This window comes from Salvelinus namaycush, chromosome 28, assembly GCF_016432855.1.
Source record: "Salvelinus namaycush isolate Seneca chromosome 28, SaNama_1.0, whole genome shotgun sequence".
Classification (NCBI taxonomy): domain Eukaryota; kingdom Metazoa; phylum Chordata; class Actinopteri; order Salmoniformes; family Salmonidae; genus Salvelinus; species Salvelinus namaycush.
Window position 1 is genome coordinate 22,955,594 of NC_052334.1, and position 22,187 is coordinate 22,977,780.

General features: G+C 42.5%; 1 protein-coding gene across 1 annotated transcript in view; it reads left to right on the forward strand.

Moving 5' to 3' along the window:
• Positions 1-704: 704 nt before the first annotated feature.
• LOC120023113 (sacsin-like) overlaps positions 705-22,187 on the forward strand; it is a 32,968-nt gene continuing 11,485 nt past the window's right edge. The window contains exons 1-7 of the mRNA XM_038967086.1: positions 705-759; positions 976-1,014; positions 1,240-1,327; positions 1,543-1,654; positions 19,986-20,132; positions 20,366-21,803; positions 22,079-22,167. Of these exons, the coding sequence (XP_038823014.1) occupies positions 995-1,014; positions 1,240-1,327; positions 1,543-1,654; positions 19,986-20,132; positions 20,366-21,803; positions 22,079-22,167 (1,894 nt within the window). The 5' untranslated portion in view covers positions 705-759; positions 976-994. The remainder of the gene's footprint in view (positions 760-975; positions 1,015-1,239; positions 1,328-1,542; positions 1,655-19,985; positions 20,133-20,365; positions 21,804-22,078; positions 22,168-22,187) is intronic.

Consider the following 22,187-nt stretch of genomic DNA (forward strand, 5'->3'; position numbering starts at 1 on the left):
CTGGAGCCTACCCGGTCTAGGCTACCGGTCTATTTACTTTCGAGCATGCTTAGCTGAATGAGCGATGGATAGATAAATTGTAGCCTGATATTTGTTGTGTAGTGGGAATATAACAGTCCTGTCAGAAAATATGATTTTGATGTAGGCCCTTTACAATAAAACTCAAAGAAACACATTAGGCTACAAACTGCTATGCGATCTCCTTACCAATGGCAAATGCATGTTTTATCATAAGGCCTATGTTCAATGTTTTTATTAGCCTGCCATTATTATAATTCCTGTGCACCAAACGCCTCAATTCCCCTCAAAATAACAATATTTGCTTGCAATACAATTGATCACTAGAAGTTGTGCATATGCATGGCCTGAGATTTGCGTCACGAAAAGTCACATGTATCAAAGTGGCGTGTTTCGTAGGGAGTCGCCGCGCTATTGCCTTTCACAGGCTCCCTTGTTTGAATCACATTCACATCCTGATCAAAGTTTCGTTTCATACACGGAATTGCATGAAAACGAAACAACTTTGTTATTCAGAATCTGACCGGACAGAACAGGATAAATGGGCTGTAAAGTTTCATTTCACCACTGTGGAGGAAATGTTGATAAACTGAAACTGTTGAACAGTCTGGTAGGGATGGGTTATGGAGGGGCTCATACGTATAGACATGGGCATATAAAACCATTAGCCTACTAAGAATATTTAGTCTGACGACATAGGTGGCTTCAGATGACTTCTTCACACTCCGTGAAATGATTGAGGTAAATTGATCAATTTATGTATCTTAAATACAACAAATGTCTTATGATAACTTTCATTTAGTTATAGGTTATAATTATGACTAGGATACTTGAACATTGATTATTAAATTTCTGAACTATAGTGACATTTTTGTTTTCTGTCTGATTAGTACGGTTATATTTGTCCTGCCATATTATAACCCTGATTTATTATAATTCATTCATTGGTTTCTGTAGAATCCTACGATGTGGAAGGATGAGTAAGAGAAAAACACAGTAAGAAGAATACTTTTACCAGTATAATTATTTTAAACCAGTTGAACTAGTTGCTTGGTGTGTGTGGAAATGTCAGTTATATTTTACGAGTTTATAGAATTAAAACAATTTATTACGAATTTTAGTAGATAGAATGTAGAGATGTAGAAGAATGAGTTTACATTTTCAACAATACTGTGAAAACTAAAATATCCAACTTTTTCACTTCAACCTGTTTTTATTAAGACATTCATTTGGTGCAACAGCTCCCCCTTTCATTGATTACCTGAAGGACATCCTGCGGAGGTACCCTGATGGAGGACAGATATTAAAGGTGAGTTTGATCAATCAATCAATTAATCATGTCATCTGATCTGCTAAATCACCAAAATGTAAACCTAACTTAAATATCATCACAGTCACTACATTTAAAGGAGAAGTGTGAGTATCTTGTTTTGTATAAGTTGGCCATAGACCAATTTACTATGCAAACGTTAGTTAAAGGCACCTATGTAAACATCCCTATCCTTATCTGTACTGTGACAATAGGAGCTGATCCAGAATGCGGATGATGCTGGGGCGTCGGAGGTTGTGTTCCTCCATGATGAGAGATGCTACGGCAGACAGAGCCTCAAGACTGAAGGCCTGGGGAAGTACCAAGGTACCGTTGTTTCATATTTGCGAAGATTGAAAATAAATAACATTGATGTTTGACAGTGGGTTTATGAAAGTGTTGTGATTTCACTTTAATAACCCCACATTAGGCAGTAAATGTAGAAAGGGGTTTCTACCACAACATCTGGAAAAAAGGCATAAAACAGAGGGCAACATGCCCAGATTAATATCAGGTGCAGAACTGATTAGGATCTTGATCATCATGCTGGAATGCAAAAATACAAGTGGTCACAGTATTAGGAAACATGCTTGCCCTGGCTCATGCAGTGCCACCAGCAAACATGTGGTGAGCTGGCATTTTTCCAAAAACGTTAAAATCGGTGTGGCAATGCCCCATCACTTTTGATTTGGTTACAAAACAAATATTGAAGCAAAAGCGTTGAAAAGAGGGATAAACTTTGACTGTTGTCCTGTTTGAGAGCAGGTCCTGATCTGTATGAATGTTGTCCTGTATGAATGTTGTCGTGTCTGAGAGCAGGTCCTGATGTTTTACTCTGATAATCAGGCTGTAATACACAATTAGTTGGTATATACCGGCAGAAGCTAATGCTTGCAAAATCATGTAAATGTACAAGCCAGAATAACCAGGTTTCCATCCAACCATTTAATGCGGATGAATGACCTGCTGCATAAAAAAGTCACTACAGACCTTATGGAAACATCAGATTTGTCGACAAAATGTCCCAATGTCGACAAAATAAATACGTTAGACAAGGTGGGATATTTTTTGGGGTCTGTGAAATACATGATGCAACAATTGCAGTGGGAATGCTTTTATGCGCAAATATTGGAATCAAGCAATTATGTTGTAGCCATAGAGATAGATAGAGGACTAATCTTTATATCTGTGCCATCGTGGCTTCTGTGACAGCATGGGCAATGCCATTGAAGCTATAAACCATAGGAATCCCCACCCAGTTGACTACTTTGACTACTTTAAAATGGTGGAAGCATGGTGGAAGCCCTCAATAGAGTCCCACAGTGGAGGTGTCATAATACCCATCAAACCTAGCGATTAAACAGGGAAATAGTTCCAATCATTTTTGATCCAATTAACTTTTACAATAGGGGATTTTAGAAATACTTAAAATAAAATAAGGTCTGTGTTTCGTGAAGGCTTGCCCTGAAGTGACGTTTTGATAACCGTGTAAATCTCTCTAGAACAAGGTGACTTTTATCAATATATTCAACTGTATTTACCCCCCAAAAATGAAATGCTAATTAGCTGCTAATGTGGCTATCATGAAGAACTGCAAATGCCATGATGATCTGGACGAGATTGCCAAATCGAGGCAAAGGTAAGAATCTATGGATCAACTATCTAATGTTAGCTAAATGTAGTAATTAATAAATTGGCTACATTTCTTTAAATTGACAATTCTGTAAACTGTCTTGTGCAAGTTTTAAATTGACAATTGACCAATTCGGCACATTTTGGCAAACTCCTGGCAGACTTGATACAAAATATAGTGTAGTAATGTAATGCTTCACTGGATCAGTCTGAAACTTTGCACAGACACTGCTGCCATCTGGTGGCCATAATCTAAATTACACCTAAACTCCTCTCTGATTGTAGATGGAACAAAAAAATATATAGAAAACGCAGTTTTTTTTGTTTGTATTATCTTTTACCAGATCTAATGTGTTATATTCTCCTACATTAATTTCACATTTCCACAAACTTCAAAGTTTCCTTTCAAATGGTATCAAGAATATGCATATCCTTGCTTCTGGTCCTGAGCTACAGGCAGTTAGAGTTGGGTATGTCATTTTAGGTGGAAATTGAAAAAAAAGGCCTGATCCATTTAACAACAGCTGGTGCGCGATCTGTAATATTAAGGAAGTCTCGAGGTTTTGCTCGCCTGAGGTAGAGTACCTCATGATAAGCTGTAGATGACACTATTTACCAAGAGAGTTTTCAACTATATTTTCCGTAGCTGTCTATTTACCTCAACAAACCGATGCAGACACTTAGGCCGCACTCAACGAGCTGTATAAGGCCATAAGCAAACAAGAGAATGATCACCCAGAAGCGGTGCTCCTAGTGGCCGGGGACTTTAATGCAGGAAAACCTAAATCTGTTTTACCTCATTTCTATGTGCAACCATAGGGGGAAAAAACTCTAGACCCCCTTTACTACAAAACAGAGACGCGTACAAAGCTCTCATACTCCCTCCATTTGGCAAATCTGGCCATCAATTCTATCCTCCTGATTCCTGCTTACAAGCAAAAACTCAAGCAGGAAGTACCAGTGACTCGTTCAATACGGAAGTAGTCTGATGATGCTAAGCTACAGGACTGTTTTGCTAGCACAGACTAGAATATTTTCCCGGGATTCATCCGATGGCATTGATGAGTATACCACATCAGTCACCGGCTTCAAGAATTTGCGCATCGACGACGTAGTCCCCACAGTGACCGTAAACGTACATATCCCAACCAGAAGCCATGGATTACAGGCAACATCCGAACTGACCTAAAGGCTAGAGCGGCCACTTTCAAGGAGCAGGACGTTAATCCGGATGCTTATAAGAAATCCTGCTATGCCCTCTGACGAACCACCAAACAGGCAAAAGCGCCAATACAGGATTAAGATTAAAAACTACTACACCAGAACTGACGCTCGTCGGATGTGGCAGGGCTTGCAAATGTTCCAAACTATTAAATTATTAGATGAAGATCAGATCAAATGTTATGACCAATTTATGCAGAAATCCAAGTAATTACAAAGGCTTCACATACTTTTTCTTGCCAAAAACATCTGCATTGTTGGTTAACGGCTTGTTAGTAAGCATTTCACGGTAAGGTCCACCTGTTGTATTTAGCGCATGTGACAAATACTATATCATTTTCAAATCTGATAGTAAATAGAGCCGAATATATTGAGAAAAGTCACATTGTCCGAGAGACATTTACATGGTTATCAAAGCGTCACGCCCGGGTTAACTTACACGAAACACAGCCCTTATTTGAAGTGTTTCTAAAATCCCCTATGTGAAAGATGGTGGGAAAACGATTGGAACCATACCCCTGTTGACCTCTAGGTTTTATGGGTATAATGACACCTCCACTGTGGGGCTCTATGGCACTGCCCATGCTAAAACTGCCTTTTGGCCACTAGAGGCCTCTATCATTCTCTATGGTTGTAGCCTACTACCACCAAGACATGGAAAAGCATACAGAGTTCATATGCATATGGAATAAGTTATCATGAACATAATTTATTGAATAACTTAACTTATGGTGGTTAACTGCACGGTGATGAGCTTCATGCAAATTTCCCAAAAATATTGAGGGTAGGCTAGGCCCTATCATATGAATGATGCTGGTGACATGATGATCGGTTCTTGGCTGCCAATTAATAAAATGATCTTGTTTTTATCCGTATCTCATCATATAACCTACCTTGTCCACTTTATCCGCAAACTGTTGTCTATAGAGCATGATTGGGCAAAACCAGATTGGGCAAGTATGTTATTTATCACAAGTTTTTGTAACAAAATCATGGTAGAACTGAGCATTTGATGGAAACACAAAAAACGTATTTAACATTTTTGGTACATGAAAGCGTAAGTGCAAAAGTGCTTTTATGTGCACTATGTCATCAAGCTATTTTTTTCTATGCAGATTTGAGAATATTCGCATGAAAATCTGTCGCCAATTGGATGGAAACCTAGCTAATGTTGAATAAAATTACATTTAAACATACTTTACCGGTTGTCTGTGTGGTTTGTCCTTCAGCTGCTCAAAAGCCACCAAGGTAAAGTTTGTTTAATATTGAATATTCAAGATTGCCATGACAATGAATGCATGACAATGGTATATTTTGAATCAGGGGAGGATGGAGAACAATCCACATTTGTTTATTTTTAGAATCTTCAACTTTTTTTAAAGATTAAATCTGAAAATTGTGTTTATTTTGTTTTTTATACATTTTTATTCAAGAGCACATAAAGAACATGTGCCATACATACACAACATATCTTTGCTGTCTTTAATGAGGGTAATTACATTCACATGTTAAGGTTACATTTAGGCTGAATAGTGGAAATATTTCAAGAGTCTGAATAAGAATACAATTTGGATAAAGCCACAGAAAAACAACAGAAACAAACAAAAAGAAATGACAGAATAAGACCAGTAAGATATGTCTGGAACTCTGACCAGACACCTTCATACCTATACTGTCTATGTTGCAAGATTTATGTAATTCTCTCCATGTCAGCAAGTTCCCCACATAGACGTAACCACATATCTTTTGAGGGTGCATGTTCATTTTTCCAGCATTTTGTTACACATTTCCTTGCTGCTGCTAAAAGATAAGCTATCAATTAAAGTGGAGAGGATTGCAGTGTATTCATAGGAACAATACCTAGAAGGAGATGACATGGGTCTGGTTGGATAATAATACCTGTGATGTCCTGTATAACATGGAGAATTTCAGACCAAAAATACTGGATTTTCGGACATTGCCAAAATATGTAATAAAGTACCTATTTGTCCACACTGCCTCCAACACGTAGCAGATATTCATTTTTTCATTTTATTAAGTTTATCAGGGCTCATAAAAAAACAATGTAGTACTTTGAATTGAAACTCCCTTGTTCGGTTACATGTAGTGGCTTTATATACAGTGGGGAGAACAAGTATTTGATACACTGCCGATTTTGCAGGTTTTCCTACTTACAAAGCATGTAGAGGTCTGTAATTTTTTTATCATAGGTACACTTCAACTGTGAGAGATGGAATCTAAAACAAAAATCCAGAAAATCACATTGTATGATTTTTAAGTAATTAATTTGCATTTTATTGCATGACACAAGTATTTGATCACCTACCAACCAGTAAGAATTCCGTCTCTCACAGACCTGTTAGTTTTTCTTTAAGAAGCCCTCCTGTTCTCCACTCATTACCTGTATTAACTGCACCTGTTTGAACTCATTACCTGTATAAAAGACACCTGTCCACACACTCAATCAAACAGACTCCAACCTCTCCACAATGGCCAAGACCAGAGAGCTGTATATGGACATCAGGGCTAAAATTGTAGACCTGCACAAGGCTGGGATGGGCTACAGGACAATAGGCAAGCAGCTTGGTGAGAAGGCAACAACTGTTGGTGCAATTATTAGAAAATGGAAGAAATTCAAGATGACGGTCAATCACCCTCGTTCTGGGGCTCCATGCAAGATCTCACCTCGTGGGGCATCAATGATCATGAGGAAGGTGAGGGATCAGCCCAGAACTACACGGCAGGACCTGGTCAATGACCTGAAGAGAGCTGGGACCACAGTCTCAAAGAAAACCATTAGTAACACACTAGGCCGTCATGGATTAAAATCCTGCAGCGCACGCAAGGTCCCCCTGCTCAAGTCAGCGCATGTCCAGGCCCGTCTGAAGTTTGCCAATGACCATCTGGATGATCCAGAGGAGGAATGGGAGAAAGTCATGTGGTCTGATGAGACAAAAATAGAGCTTTTTGGTCTAAACTCCACTCGCCGTGTTTGGAGGAAGAAGAAGGATGAGTACAACCCCAAGAATACCATCCCAACCGTGAAGCATGGAGGTGGAAAGATCATTCTTTAGGGATGCTTTTCTGCAAAGGGGACAGGACGACTGCACCGTATTGAGGGGAGGATGGATGGGGCCATGTATCGCGAGATCTTGGCCAACAACCTCCTTCCCTCAGTAAGAGCATTGAAGATGGGTCGTGGCTGGGTCTTCCAGCATGACAACGACCCGAAACACACAGCCAGGGTAACTAAGGAGTGGTTCCGTTAGAAGCATCTCAAGGTCCTGGAGTGGCCTAGCCAGTCTCCAGACCTGAACCCAATAGAAAATCTTTGGAGGGAGCTGGAAGTCCGTATTGCCCAGCGACAGCCCCGAAACCTGAAGGATCTGGAGAAGGTCTGTATGGAGGAGTCGGCCAAAATCCCTGCTGCAGTGTGTGCAAACCTGGTCAAGAACTACAGGAAACGTATGATCTCTGTAATTGCAAACAAAGGTTTCTGTACCAAATATTAAGTTCTGCTTTTCTGATGTATGAAATACTTATGTCATGCAATAAAATGAAAATTAATTACTTAAAAATCATACAATGTGATTTTCTGGATTTTTGTTTTAGATTCCGTCTCTCACAGTTGAAGTGTACCTATGATAAAAGTTACAGACCTCTACATGCTTTTTAAGTAGGAAAACCTGCAAAATCGGCAGTGTATCAAATACTTGTTCTCTCCACTGTAGTCTTTTCCATATATTCCCCCACCTCTCCTCTGATATCTGCACCTGTAATTCAACCTGCCACGAGTTTCTAAGATGATCTAAAGTTAATATTAGCATGTTAAAACCTGTTTGGGATAGGGGGCAGTATTTTCACGTTCGGATGAAAAGCGTGCCCAGAGTAAACTACCTGCTACTCAGGCCCAGAAGCTAATATATGCATATTATTAGTAGATTTGGATAGAAAACACTCTGAAGTTTCTAAAACTGTTTCAATGATGTATGTGAGTATAACATAACTCATATGGCAGGCGAAAACCTGAGAAAAATCCAACCAGGAAGTGGGAAATCTGAGGTTTGTAGTTATTCAAGTGATTGCCTATCCAATATACAGTGTAAATGGGGTCATATTGCACTTCCTAAGGCTTCCACTAGATGTCAACAGTCTTTAGAACGTTGTTTCAGACTTCTACTGTGAAGGGGGAGCGAATAAGAGCTGTTTGAATCAGGGGTCTGGCAGAAAGCCATTAGTTTAGTCACGCGCACGGCCGTGAGCACAAGCTCCGTTCCTTTTCATTCCGGTTGAAACATTATTGAAGATTTATGATAAAAACATCCTAAAGATTGATTATATACATCGTTTGACATGTTTCTACGAACTGTAATGGAACTTTTTGACTTTTCGTCTGGACCTAGTGCCTGCGCCTTGTGCATTTTGGATTACTGGACTAAACGCGCGAACAAAAAGGAGGTATTTGGACAAAAATATGAACTTTATCGAACAAAACGAACATTTATTGTGGAACTGGGATTCCTGGGAGTGCATTCTGATGAAGATCATCAAAGGTAAGTGAATATTTATAACGCTATTTCTGACTTTTACTGACTCCACAACATGGCGGGTATCTGTATGGCTTGTTTTTGTGGCTGAGCGCTGTACTCAGATTATTGCATGGTGTGCTTTTTCCATAAAGCTTTTTTGAAATCTGACACAGCGGTTGCATTAAGGAGAAGTATATCTTTAATTCTATGCATAACACTTGTATCTTTTATCAAAGTTTATGATGAGTATTTCTGTAAATTGATGTGGCTCTCTGCAAATTCGCTGGGTGTTTTCGAGGCACAACATTACTGAACATAACGCGCCAATGTAAACTGAGATATTTGGATATAAATATGAACTTTATCGAACAAAACATACATGTATTGTGTAACATGAAGTCCTATGAGTGCCATCTGATGAAGATCATCAAAGGTTAGTGATGAATTTTATCGCTATTTCTGCTTTTTGTGACTCCTCTCTTTGGCTGGAAAATGGCTGTATGTTTTTTTGTGACTAGGCGCTGACCTAACATAATCGTATGGTGTGCTTTCGCTGTAAAGCCTATTTTTGAATTTGGCGCTCTGCCATTTCAGCAGATGTTGTCGAGGGGTTCCGCTAGCGGAAACCCTAGCCTTAAGAAGTTTTAAGGATATTGTGATAAAAATTTGAAACGGTTCCAATGTTTTCCCCTTGATAAAGTCATTCAATCTCGTCAATAGGAGTAATCGTCTGTCATTTTTGTAACAATAATGTTTTAACAAGTACTTGAAGGTACCTATAAAAATTTGTTTGGCATACAATGAATTCTTCCTGGATTTCTTGAAATTATTTAACAATTGAGCCTTTGAATAGTTGAGAGACTACAAAGCCGTCTCTTTTCCCAGTCCCTAAATCCTTGGGACATAGTAGCAGGAAGAAAGGCTGGGTTGTGGAATATAGGTGAGTCATTACTCATTTAATATTGGCGTTGAACCTCCCTCCATGTCTTCAATGTAAGAGTAATAATTGGGTTTTGTTTATCCCTGTCAATAGAAATAGGGTCTGCTATAAAGAGAATACAATGTAAAGGCATATCACAATATTGACTCTCAATTTCAAGCCATGACAAATCCTTTGGTTGTTGAATCCATGATGCTATGTGATTAAGTTGCACCGCCCAGTAATATGATTTAAGGTTAGGGAGGCGAAGCCCACCCAATTCTTTGAACAACTGTAGTTTTTTATAACTAATAGGAGCCTTCTTATTTTGCCATTAAAATTAGCCTATTGCTGCATTTAGGCGAGTAAAGGTTTTAGCGGGAGTTTTAACAGGAAGCATTGAAAACAGATAAAGCAGTCTTGGTAAGACATTCATTTTCACTGAAGCAACCCGACCTGCTAGAGATATAGAGAGGGGCATCCAACGGTCTAGATCATGGGTGTCAAACTCTGGCCCGCGGGGTAATTATATTTGGCCCGCGAGACAATACCAAATTACTACTAGAGCTGGCCCGCCGGTATTATACAGCGCATTCACCGCTAATACTACGAATCCCATAATGCTCTGCTGTTGTTTTCGCGCGCCAATCAGGACAGGACCCAGAAACGCCCTCTCCTCTGTGACAGTAGTCATAGCAACATAGACGCTACAACTGTCAGCGCGCTATCCCTTCCCAAAAATGGCGAAAAGAAAGGCAGAAAACAGGAGCTTTCTGGACAAGTGGGAGGCAGAATATCTGTTTACATATGTAAAAGACAAACCTGTTTGTCTTGTTTGTGGAGTCAACGTGGCTGTAAGTAAGGAGTACAACATTAGACGACACTATGAAACGAAACACCATGACAAATACAAGGACCTGGACATGACTCAAAGGAGCCAGAAAGTAGAGGAGATGAAAAGAAGTTTGGTTTCACAACAGAATATGTTCAAAAAAGCCACATCACAAAGTGAGGCTGCTGTAAAGGCTAGTTATATAGTGGCAGCAGAGATCGCAAAATCAGCCCGGCCCTTTAATGAGGGAGAGTTCGTGAAAAAGTGCATGATGAAAGTTTGTGACCTCGTATGCCCAGAGAAAAAGCAAGCATTTTCAAACGTGAGCCTGAGCAGGAACACAGTAGCTGATCGCACATGTGATCTTGCCACCAATCTGTATGACCAGCTGATGGAAAAGGGAAAAGATTTCGTTGCGTTCTCCCTCGCTGTGGATGAGAGCTGCGACGCATCTGATACTGCTCAGCTGTCAGTCTTCATCCGTGGAGTGGACTCAAATCTGTGTGTTACGGAGGAGCTATTGGGATTCAAATCAATGCATGGCACAACCACAGGAAAGGAAATCTTTGAGGAGGTTTCCAAATGTGTAACTGAAATAAAGCTGCCGTGGGATAAACTCGTTGGATTAACGACAGATGGTGCGCCAGCGATGTGCGGTAAAAAGAGTGGACTGGTGGGCATGGTTCGGGAGAAGATGCGGGAAGAGAACTGTGCAGGTGAGCTAACTGTTTACCACTGCATCATCAGGAATCACTGTGTGCCAAAGCCCTAAAGATGGAACATGTTATGACCACAGTAACACAGGTAGTTAACTTTATAAGAGCCAAAGGTCTGAATCACCGCCAGTTTAAATTTTTTCTAGAGGAGTGTGGTTCGGAATACGCAGACGTGCCGTATCACACAGAGGTGAGATGGCTAAGCAGAGGAAAAGTACTGAACAGATGTTTCGAGCTGCGTGAGGAAATATGTCAATTCCTGGAAACCAAAGGGAAGGATACAGCAGAGCTCCGGGAGCAAAAGTTTCTGTGTGAGCTGGCCTTTCTCTGTGACATCTCGAGCCATCTCGATGCGCTGAACCTGCAGCTTCAGGGGCGGGGGCGCATCATCACAGACATGTACGCTGCAGTGAGGGCCTTTAAAACTAAACTGTGCCTGTGGGAGAATCAGATGCTGCAAGGAAACCCTTGCCATTTTCCCTGCTGCCAAACCATAAAAGCGCAGATCTCTACCGCCGTGTTCCCATGCGCACAGTTTGCTGAAAAACTCAGTGTTCTCGCCGCTGAGTTTAGCCGGCGATTTGCCGACTTCGATGTCCAGAAATGTAGGTTTGAACTGCTTAGTAATCCCTTCGCAGTTGATGTGGAAAATGCACCAACGAACATCCAAATGGAGCTGATTGAACTCCAGTGCAACGACACGCTGAAGTCAAAGTATGATGCTGTGGGCGCCGCACAGTTTCCACGGTTCATCCCTGACACAATGCCTCAGCTCCGCACCCAAGCTGCTCAGATGCTCTCCATGTTCGGCAGCACTTATCTATGCGAGCAACTTTTCTCCTCGATGAAGATGACTAAAACAACTCACAGGAGACGTCTGACTGATGAACACCTTCGCTCGATACTGAGGATTTCTTCAGCTCAGAGCCTGAGCCCAGACATTGATGAACTAGCATCCAAGAAGAGATGCCAGGTATCTGGCTTGGGCACATCAGATCAGTGTGCAATAATTAACGTTTTCTTTGTGCACTTTTTCTTGCTACAAGGCATGGGCTTGAATGGTTGATTGATTTATTATCATTTTATTTGTAAAATTATTAGCCAGTGGAAAAAGTTTATTTTGGTATTTAAATCAGAAGGCTGCAAATAGAAAAGAGGCATACGATTTTTATTTAAATTTTATTTATTTAATAAATGAATGCCATTGATGTGTTTTTTCATTTGAAATTCGATTTTGCATGTCTCCACTATTAAATTATATATTGTATGGTAATAAGCGATGCTTGTTCCATATTCAATGTTAAAGCAAAACTTGTTTGGGTCCATATTAAAAGGTTCATTTGTTCAATGTTGGCCCGCGACTTTGTTCAGGTTTTACATTTTGGCCCACTGGTTATTTGAGTTTGACACCCCTGGTCTAGATCTTCAGTGATTTTACTAATCACAGGGTAGTTCAAAGCATATAGTTTCCCATAGTCTGACGTAATATTAAGACACAAGTAACGCATGCTTGTATCAGTCCACTTAAATGCGTAGTTGTCTTTTATACTCGAGGGTGCATCACCAAATGTCATCATTGCAATAGTTTTACCAACGTTAATTTTATAGCCTGATGTAGCACCTATTAATTTTTATATATTTGGAATTGTTGTCTCAGCCTCAAGTACAGGATGACATCATCTGTATATAGAGATATATTGTGAATGTTTATGGCACTTCGAACAGCTTCCGAACAGAGGGTAAGGGCAAATAACAGTGGCGATAGAGAATCTCCTTCACGATTTCCTCGTTGTAGCGAAAAGGAATGCGACATATTCCCATTCGTTATAACAGATGATTTTGGACATGAATATATTTACTATCCATTTCAAAACGCACTCCCCAAAACCAAACTTTTTTAACGTTGCTAAAAGAAAGACCAGTCGACGCGGTCAAATGCCTTTTCAGCATCGAGAGATAGCATAACTGTTTGTTTGAGTTGGGTCTTAGAGTAATTGATAATATTCAGAAGTCGTCTTATATTCGACGTTGAGTGACGTCCTTTAATGAACCTGGTTTGAATAATTTTGTTACTACCTCAATGATTTTACAGTCACAATTTGTACTTACTGGTCTATGGGAACCACAGTCTAGTCGGTCCTTACCTGGCTTCTGTTACGGAGTCTAGTTGATAGGTAATCGACTAGCTGGACTGTTCCCCAGACTCCACGTGTAGGGATTTGTACAATGCTTAACAAGGCTGTTGAACTTGACATTGGTGTCTGTCTTTATTCCCTTATCCAACCTAACATACAGAAACATGGTATCAGAAGTGGCTCGGAAAACACACGTTTGTTAATTTTGTAGCTAAGTACAGTATAGGCGCAGTTACGTTCCATATGCGAACACACGCCGTTTCCTACTCACAACACTGATCAACTCGTTGTTAGCTGGCTAGCTAGCATCACTACCTACCTCCATGACTGAAGGGAAAGACATCTCCTATTCCATTGCTATGGCAGCGAACATTCCGCCACCAAATCACATGGTTCTCACAGGGGACTGGAATACTAATTGGGACAACTTCAGGGATGAATTCGAGGACTATGCGCTGGCGACCGGTCTACATGAGAAACCCAACGAGGTACAAGCGGCAACTCTGAGGAGTTTAATGGGCAGCGAATGCAGGCATATCTACCGGCACAATCTCACCCTCACGGCACGACAACAGTGTGATGCAAAGGCTATATTGGATGCATTGGAGAATTACTTCAAACCCGCCAGAAACGTCATTTACGAGCGGTTCGTTTTCGGAAGCTGCAAACAGGAAGAGGGTGAGTCAGTACACAACTTTGTAACCCGTTTGAGAGAGAAATCCGCCACTTGTGAATACGGGGGATTGAAAGATGAATTGATTCGTGACAAAATAGTACTGGGAATTGCAAATGAGAATACGCGCCGGCGTCTACTGAGAGAGAGAGGCTTAACATTAGTAACTGCCATCGAAATGTGCCGCACTGCTGAAGTCACTGACATGAGAATGAGAGCAATGGAAACGGAAACCCCACGCTCCGGCGTTGATACTGTTCACGCTGTTGCTAGGCAGACATTCAGACAAAACCAATCGAGGCAGAGTAATTCACCACGAACGGTGAACAGAGAGAGCCCCGTAGCATGTAAATACTGTGGGAATACACACACACGTGGCAAAGAGCACTGCCCTGCCTACGGAAAACCATGCAGAGCTTGTGGAACTAATAATCACTTTGCAAAAGTGTGTCTCAAAAGCAAAAGAAGGGTGAGTGAGGGCAAGATTCACTGTGTTGATGATGTTACTCAATGTTCAGAGCTGAACAGTGAAAGGGACATTTACATGCATGAATCCATTGGACACTCAAGAGGGAAGAAATGGTTTGTGACACTACGATTACACAACAAGCAACAACAATGTCAACTGGATTCGGGTGCTACATGCAACGTAATGAGCTACAAAGACAAAATCAATCTGGCACCTGACACACATCTATTGCCCAGCGATACTAGACTAAAGCTGTACTCAGGAGAACTAATGAGCTCTATGGGCACCTTTGAGACCGAATGTGTTATTCAGGGATGCAAACACAAGCTGGAGTTTGAGATTGTGAAAACCAGTCAAAATCCTCTCCTCTCAGGCTCCACATGCGAACGCCTGGGACTGATGCAGTTCACTGTACCAAATGACCTGCACATTGTGGATCATGTCCAGCATGGACCCCTGTCCAAAGAACAACTACTCAGCAGATATGACGATGTATTCAACATGCCCGTTGAATCAGTGCCTGGGGAGGTACACTTTGAAGTGGATGAGAGCATCACTCCAGTCCAGTGTGCTCCTCGCAATGTGCCCATTGCAATGAAAGTGGCTGTGAAGGCCCAGCTGGACAAGTATGAGGCCGATGGCCACATGACATCTGTGACTGAACCAACTGACTGGATTAGCAATATGGTCATAGTGAAAAAACCAGAGAAGCTGAGGGTCTGCATCGACCCAAAGCATCTGAACCAAGCACTGAAACGATCCCACTACATCATGCCGACACTAGAGGATGTCCTCTATAAGCTTCCCAAGGCCAGGATTTTCACCTTGGTGGATGCCCGAGATGCATTCCTTCAATGCAAGCTGGACGAAGAAAGCAGCTTCATGACTACCTTCTGGACCCCCTGGGGTCGGAAACGCTGGCTCAAGCTCCCGTTTGGTGTCTCAGTGGCGCCTGAGGTATACCAACGCAAGCAGCACGAGTTACTGGCTGGGCTCAAGGGCATTGAACCCATCGCCGATGATATCCTGATCGTAGGCTGTGGTGAAACAGACGAAGAAGCAGAACGCGACCACGATGTGAAGCTCCTGGCACTGATGGAGCGATGCCGATCAGTTAAGCTTCGTCTTGGCCTGAAGAAGCTGCAGTTCAAGGTGAAAGACGTCCACTTCCATGGCCACATTCTCTCGGCAAAAGGCCTGAAGCCGGACCCAGACAAGGTCCAAGCGATCCTCGACATGCCAAACCCGTCTGATGCAAAAGGAGTACAGCGTCTCATCGGCTTTGCAAACTATCTTGCAAAGTTCATGCCACACCTATCAGCAGTCTGTGAGCCTCTGCGCCGGTTGCTGGACAAAGACACACCGTGGCACTGGCTACCCAAGCACGAGGCCGCAGTGCAGGAGATGAAATCTCTGGCTTCATCCATGCCAGTGTTGCGCTACTACGACGTCACGAAGCCTGTCACAATCCAGAGCGACTCTAGCCAAAGGGGACTTGGATGCTGCCTTATGCAGGAAGGCCAGCCCGTTGCGTTTGCCTCGAGAGCGCTCACCCCCACCGAACAAAACTATGCACAAATTGAGAAAGAGTGCCTCAGCATCGTCTTCTCCTGCCAGCGATTCCATCACTACTTATATGGTCGAGAGCTGGTCACCGCTGAAACTGACCACAAACCACTCATTTCCATATTCAGTAAACCTCTCCTCAATGCGCCCAAGAGGCTTCAAAGCATGCTCCTGACTCTGCAAAACTACAGCCTGAAGGTCATTTACAAGCCAGGACCAGAGATGTACATCAGCGACACACTGAGCAGGGCAACAGCACAATGTACAGGTCGAGGCACTGCCTATCAGCGGCAGGCCATCTGTTCGCTACAGCAGGAACAACAAGATGTTCAACAGATCAATCAGGCAGACTACTTAAACGTCACAGATCACCGCCTAGCCCAGATCAGGCAACATACTGACAAGGACGAACACCTACAGTCACTGAAGTCCATGGCTCTCGCAGGTTGGCCATATCTGAAAGAGGAGACACCTTTCACAGTGAGAGAATACTGGACCTTTCGAGATGAGATCAGTGTGCAAAATGGCGTCTTGTTCAGAGGTCAGGTCATTATTCCCAAATCACTACGTCCAGAGATGCTTACCCGCATACATTCCAGTCACGTTGGAGGTGACGCATGCTACCGCCAGGCTCGTGAAACATTATACTGGCCAAACATGCAAGCAGAAATTAAAGACTTTGTCAGCAACTGTACCACATGCAACGAGTACGCTCATGAACAGCAAAAGGAAACCATGATGTCACACGAACTGCCCACAAGGGCCTGGCAAATCATCAGCATGGACTTATTCAGCCACAGACAAAAGGACTATCTTCTCATCGTTGATCATTACTCTGACTTTTGGGAAATTGAACTGCTCCCTGACTTGTCTGCAGAGACGGTCATAAAGCGCTGCAAGGCGCAGTTTGCAAGGCAAGGTCAGCCTGACAAGGTAATCACGGACAATGGCCCACAATTCACTGCACAGTTCAAGCGTTTCGCCTCAGAATGGGAGTTTGACCACGTGATCTCCTCTCCAAGACACCCAAAAGCAAATGGCAAGGCAGAATCAGCTGTCAAGATTGCAAAAAACCTGTTAAGCAGGGCCTTGCGCGACAGCAACGACCCATGGAAAGCGATCTTACAGTGGAGGAACACACCCACCGAAAACATGGACAGCAGCCCAGCACAACGCCTTCTGTCCAGACGTCTGAAGACTACTATCCCCGTAGCTAACAAGCTACTTGAGCCCTGCGTCATGGTTGGCGTCACGGACAAACTGCGTCACAGAAAGCAGCTCGCTAAGTGCTTCTACGACCGGACTGCTCGAGACCTACCAGAGCTGGAGGTGGGTGAAACTATAAGGATGAAACCGCTGCCGGGAGACCACACAGGACTTTGGAGGCTGGGCACATGCCTACAGAGAGTTGCACCACGTTCTTACCTGGTGGATGTTGGTGGCTCCCTCTATCGTCGCAATCGGGTGGATCTGCGCGTAGCAGAGCAGACAAACCAGAACATGCCATACACTCACCTAGATGAGCTGGATCACAGTCCAGGCCTAAGGGTAAGGGGTGCAGAATTGAGACATGAGCCAACTGAAGGTGAGGCTTCTACCCCACCAAACTCTCCAGCTCGTGGCCCTAATCCTACACCTGTCAGAGCCAATACTTACTCACGGGTGGGTCGGCTGTGCAAGCCACCGGACAGGCTTACTCTGTAAGCAAGAGACTTAACTTGTTGTCTGTTAATTAAAAAAATGTTTTAAAAAAAGGAAGATGACAACTAAAGTAAAAAGAAAATGTCATGCTTTTCAATTGTTATGACTTGACTGTTAAGAACTCAATGTTATGCCGTTATGTTTGCACTTTCTATTGAAAAGGATGATGTTACGGAGTCTAGTTGATAGGTAATCGACTAGCTGGACTGTTCCCCAGACTCCACGTGTAGGGATTTGTACAATGCTTAACAAGGCTGTTGAACTTGACATTGGTGTCTGTCTTTATTCCCTTATCCAACCTAACATACAGAAACAGCTTCTTTAACAGGGAACGGTTGCTTCCAACTCAAATAATATTAGGCTATAAGAAAACAGAACGCAAAATAAATTCATTCAAGCATATGCGGACAGGCATAGTAATTGTCTCTTGTTCCAAAGCAGGCTGTCCTAAACAGTAAGGGTTAAATGCTGGAAATGAAATGTAATCCGAAAGCATTGTCTAAATCAATAAATAATCAGCAAATTTTAGGCTAATATTTTCAGTAACCTACACTTGGGTAGCCTATATGGAATTGCAATAAAACGTTAAAAAAATGAATACAAATAAATAATCTTTACTCTATAGCCTACTAAAAGAGAAGGTGGGAATAAGGAAAGCAGGCTATTCTGTTTTTTCCAGATTAAATAATACCTTATCATCCCGACACACTGTAGGTCAAAGATTGATTAATTATTCCAGCATTAAACTCCCAATTATGAGCATAAATTCAAATAGTTTCAAGTCCTTAAGAAGAAGGGGTTGCTTCAATAGTCAATGTGGACTGGACAATGTTCCGCGGTAGATTTGAGCTACTTCTTGGGCCTTGAGTCCTTCTGTCTCACTCCTTCTGGGTCCAACAATTTTCCACATAGTGGGCATATTTTTTCAGACCCTGTCCTCGGGTCTGGAAGGTGGTATAATCCCAATGGAGTGCAGGAAAGACTCGGCATCAGGTACAGAATCAAAGATGTGGGTTGCTCTCATGGGTGAGGTGCAGCTTTGCAGGGAACATCAGAGAGTATGTGATATTTTTTATCTGCCAATTGGAGATAGATATGTGCTTGTCCTTGTAGAATAGTTCTCCCTTGGTTCTCAACAGCTGCATTATCTTCTGTTTCATTTCGAAGTTGAGAAGGCGCACGATGATAGAGCTGGGCCTCTGTGTGTCCTTCGCTCCAGGCCTACTCTGGGCTGCAGGTGCCGTTCTGTGGGCTCTCTCCATGACCAAAGGTGTAGCAGCATCGATTTCCAAGACCTCCCTCAGCATCTTGTCCACAAATGTAGAAATTGTCTGCCCCTTTTCTGCATTGGTTTCGAGCCCAAACATTTGAATATTATTCCAACTGTACTTTTTTACAATACCTCTACTTGGCCCATCAGGTAGTTAATAGCCTGGTTTTGTTGTATTAGCTTTTCGTCATGTTCCTCTTTTTTTCAGTGTGGGTCATCCGTATCATTTTTCTCTAGAGTAGCCTTCATGCAATTGATAAAGGTTTGCATCTTGTCGAGTGAGGTGGTTGTTTCTCGTTGAAATCACTTCAGTTTTGCCATGAGAGATGAATCTCCGCCATCTCTGTTTCGGCTGTGATGGCAGCCTCTACCATCTCGTGGAGTTGGGCTCAGTTAGCGACTTAAACACGCTGAACATAGCGGATTATCTTGTCTTTGATGCCGTCTTTCACATTAATATTTATCCTTACTCATTGCCACTCCGATTTAGGTCAAAGGTTAAATATGTACTTTTAACTCATGAAGTTCAATTTAGGACAAAATTGTCACAGAGCTTGATCAGCAAACAGCCTTTCCCCAGAATTCCATGCAGGATTCTCCAGAAAATATTTTAAATAAAAAGATGAACACAAAAAATTGTCTTTATTGTTCTCCATCCTCCTGATTCAGAATATACATTTTGTCATTGTCATGGCGTGCTTGGTTCAATAGCAAGAGAAACCCGAATATCCAATATAATTTTACCTCTGTGCCAAACCAAACTATATACCTTTATTCAGATTCAGATGCAAATTTTGAGCAGCTGAAGGACAAACCGCACAGATAAATCGGTAGAGTAAGTGTAAATGTAATTTTATTTAACATTCTGGCTTGTAAGGAACATTTACATGATTTAGCAGGCATTAGCTTCAGGCTGTATATACCAATGAATTGTATATTACAGCCTGATTAATTATACTACTGATGTTTATGAACGTTGTTGTGTCTGTGAGCAGGTCCTGCTCTGTATGCCTTCAACAATGCAGAGTTCACAGCAGAGGACTGGCAAGGGATCCAGACCACCGGACGGAGCGTCAAACGCAACGACCCAAATAAAGTTGGCAGGTTTGGGATCGGATTCAACTCGGTCTACCATATAACAGGTGAACCTCAGAGTATTATTATCACAATGAAAGAATCTAACCATGAACATGCGCTAGCTATATCACAAGGTCTGCTTGATATGCCAAAATCCATATCACAGCACATGGATCTATACCGGTATACTGTAAATGTAGTCATACCACCCATTGCTAAGTTTTAATTTCTCTTCATAGCCAGCTTTTCATTACATTAGAGCATTTTATTCACACTCAGTAATATTCATCATTTCTAGATGTGCCATCCATATTCAGTTCCAAATACCTGGGCTTCCTGGACCCCCAAGAGAAGCTCTTTGGGGAGCGAACTGGAGGCTTCCGGTGGTCTCTGGAGGAAGAGGAAGACAAGGAAACTCTACTGAATCTGCAAGATCAGTTCCAACCATTCAGAGACGTTGTCAAACTAGTCAGTGGCCAAAGGTGGAAGGATATCATCCAGGAGGAGCAGCACTTTAAAGGGACACTCTTTAGGTTTCCTTTACGCAGTGAAGCCTCAGAGATCTCAGACAACCTGTATGACTCCAATAAAGTAGTTCAGCTTTTCGACAGCTTCATTGCGGATGCAGACATAAGCACTCTGTTCCTGAGGAATGTGTCATCAGTCTCCTTGCAGCATATCAACACCAAAGGATCCGTTAATGTCCGGCTTACAGTGACCTCAAGTCCCACAGTTGATCTGAGTCTGAAGACAATGAACGAGTCAAACATTGATGGATCAACCTGCTTCAAAACCATCACCTCTACTTCCGAAGGCAAGAAGCAGACAAAGACCAAGTGGCTTGTGACAACATGCTGCATGAAAGAGGGAAATGTTCCGGAGCTAGATTTACTGGCCAAGAAGCTGAGTTTCCGCCCTCAAGTTGACTTGGCATTCCGGTGTAGCCAGGAGAGTGTCCTGACTGATGGCAGACTGAGTGTCTTCCTGCCCCTCCCAAACAATGACTCCAACAAGACTGGCTACCCGGTCCATGTGAACGCCTGCTTCGGCCTCACTGACAACAGGAGACACATCAAATGGCAGGAGGAAGACCAGAAGTATGATGAAGCTGCGAAGTGGAATGAGCTGCTGGTGAAGGAGGTCCTCCCTCACACATACCTCCTGATGCTGCAGGATGCCACCAACCTAGCCAAGAGCTCCACACTCCCCGTCTCATATGTGTACAACATCTGGCCAGACCTCAGTCAGACCAAACACAAAGACAAGTGGCATGGAATTGCTGAAGACCTTCTACAACGTCTACTCAAACAGAATACCGCCATCTTCTCTCTAGCTGAAGACGAAAGACAGTTTGTTTCTCCCGCCGTGGCTGTGTGCCCATCCGACGACACCATGCCGCCTGAAATGATGGCTGCCGTGACCAGGGCCTTGATTGCAGGTGGAGAAAAACTTGTCACCTTCCCAGATCATGTCTCCAGAGCTGTCCAGCTGGCCTTCCCAGACCCTGACACACTGACATGGGTGACTCCAGCTCTTGTAAGGGGTGTTCTCCGCAGAGGTGTTGTGTCTAATCTCTCCAACAATGACAAACTGTCTCTGCTGCAGTACATATTGACTGATGAGAATTACCACGACCTCAGGGGTCTGAAGATGCTGCCTCTCAGTGACGGGACTTTCAAGACATTCACAAATGAAGAGAAGGACATCACTCTCATTGACAATGACGCATTTCCAAGGTAAATTCTCAATTGTCTTAGTCAGGTATGGAAATAAAGCTAGACAGGGCTAGTAGAAAATATGCCAGAAATGTGTCTTCTTAAATATCACATTGCATAGATTTTGGACCCTTTGCTCTCCATCTGGGCTATTAGACATTGTAGTCTTCTATCCCGGCTGGCCCATGCGCAAAATCCTTAAATTCCATCCCTGTATACATTATAGTATTTTTCATATGGATAATCCATTCCCTTTCTCCATTAATAATTTACAAGTAACTATTCTCTTCATACAGAGTATTGCTGCCAGGTTGCAAAGACCTGTTTCTGCCTGATGATCTCAGCACCACTAGCATCCAACATTTGAAGCAACTAGCTGCAACAAGTAAGGGAATATATTGTACA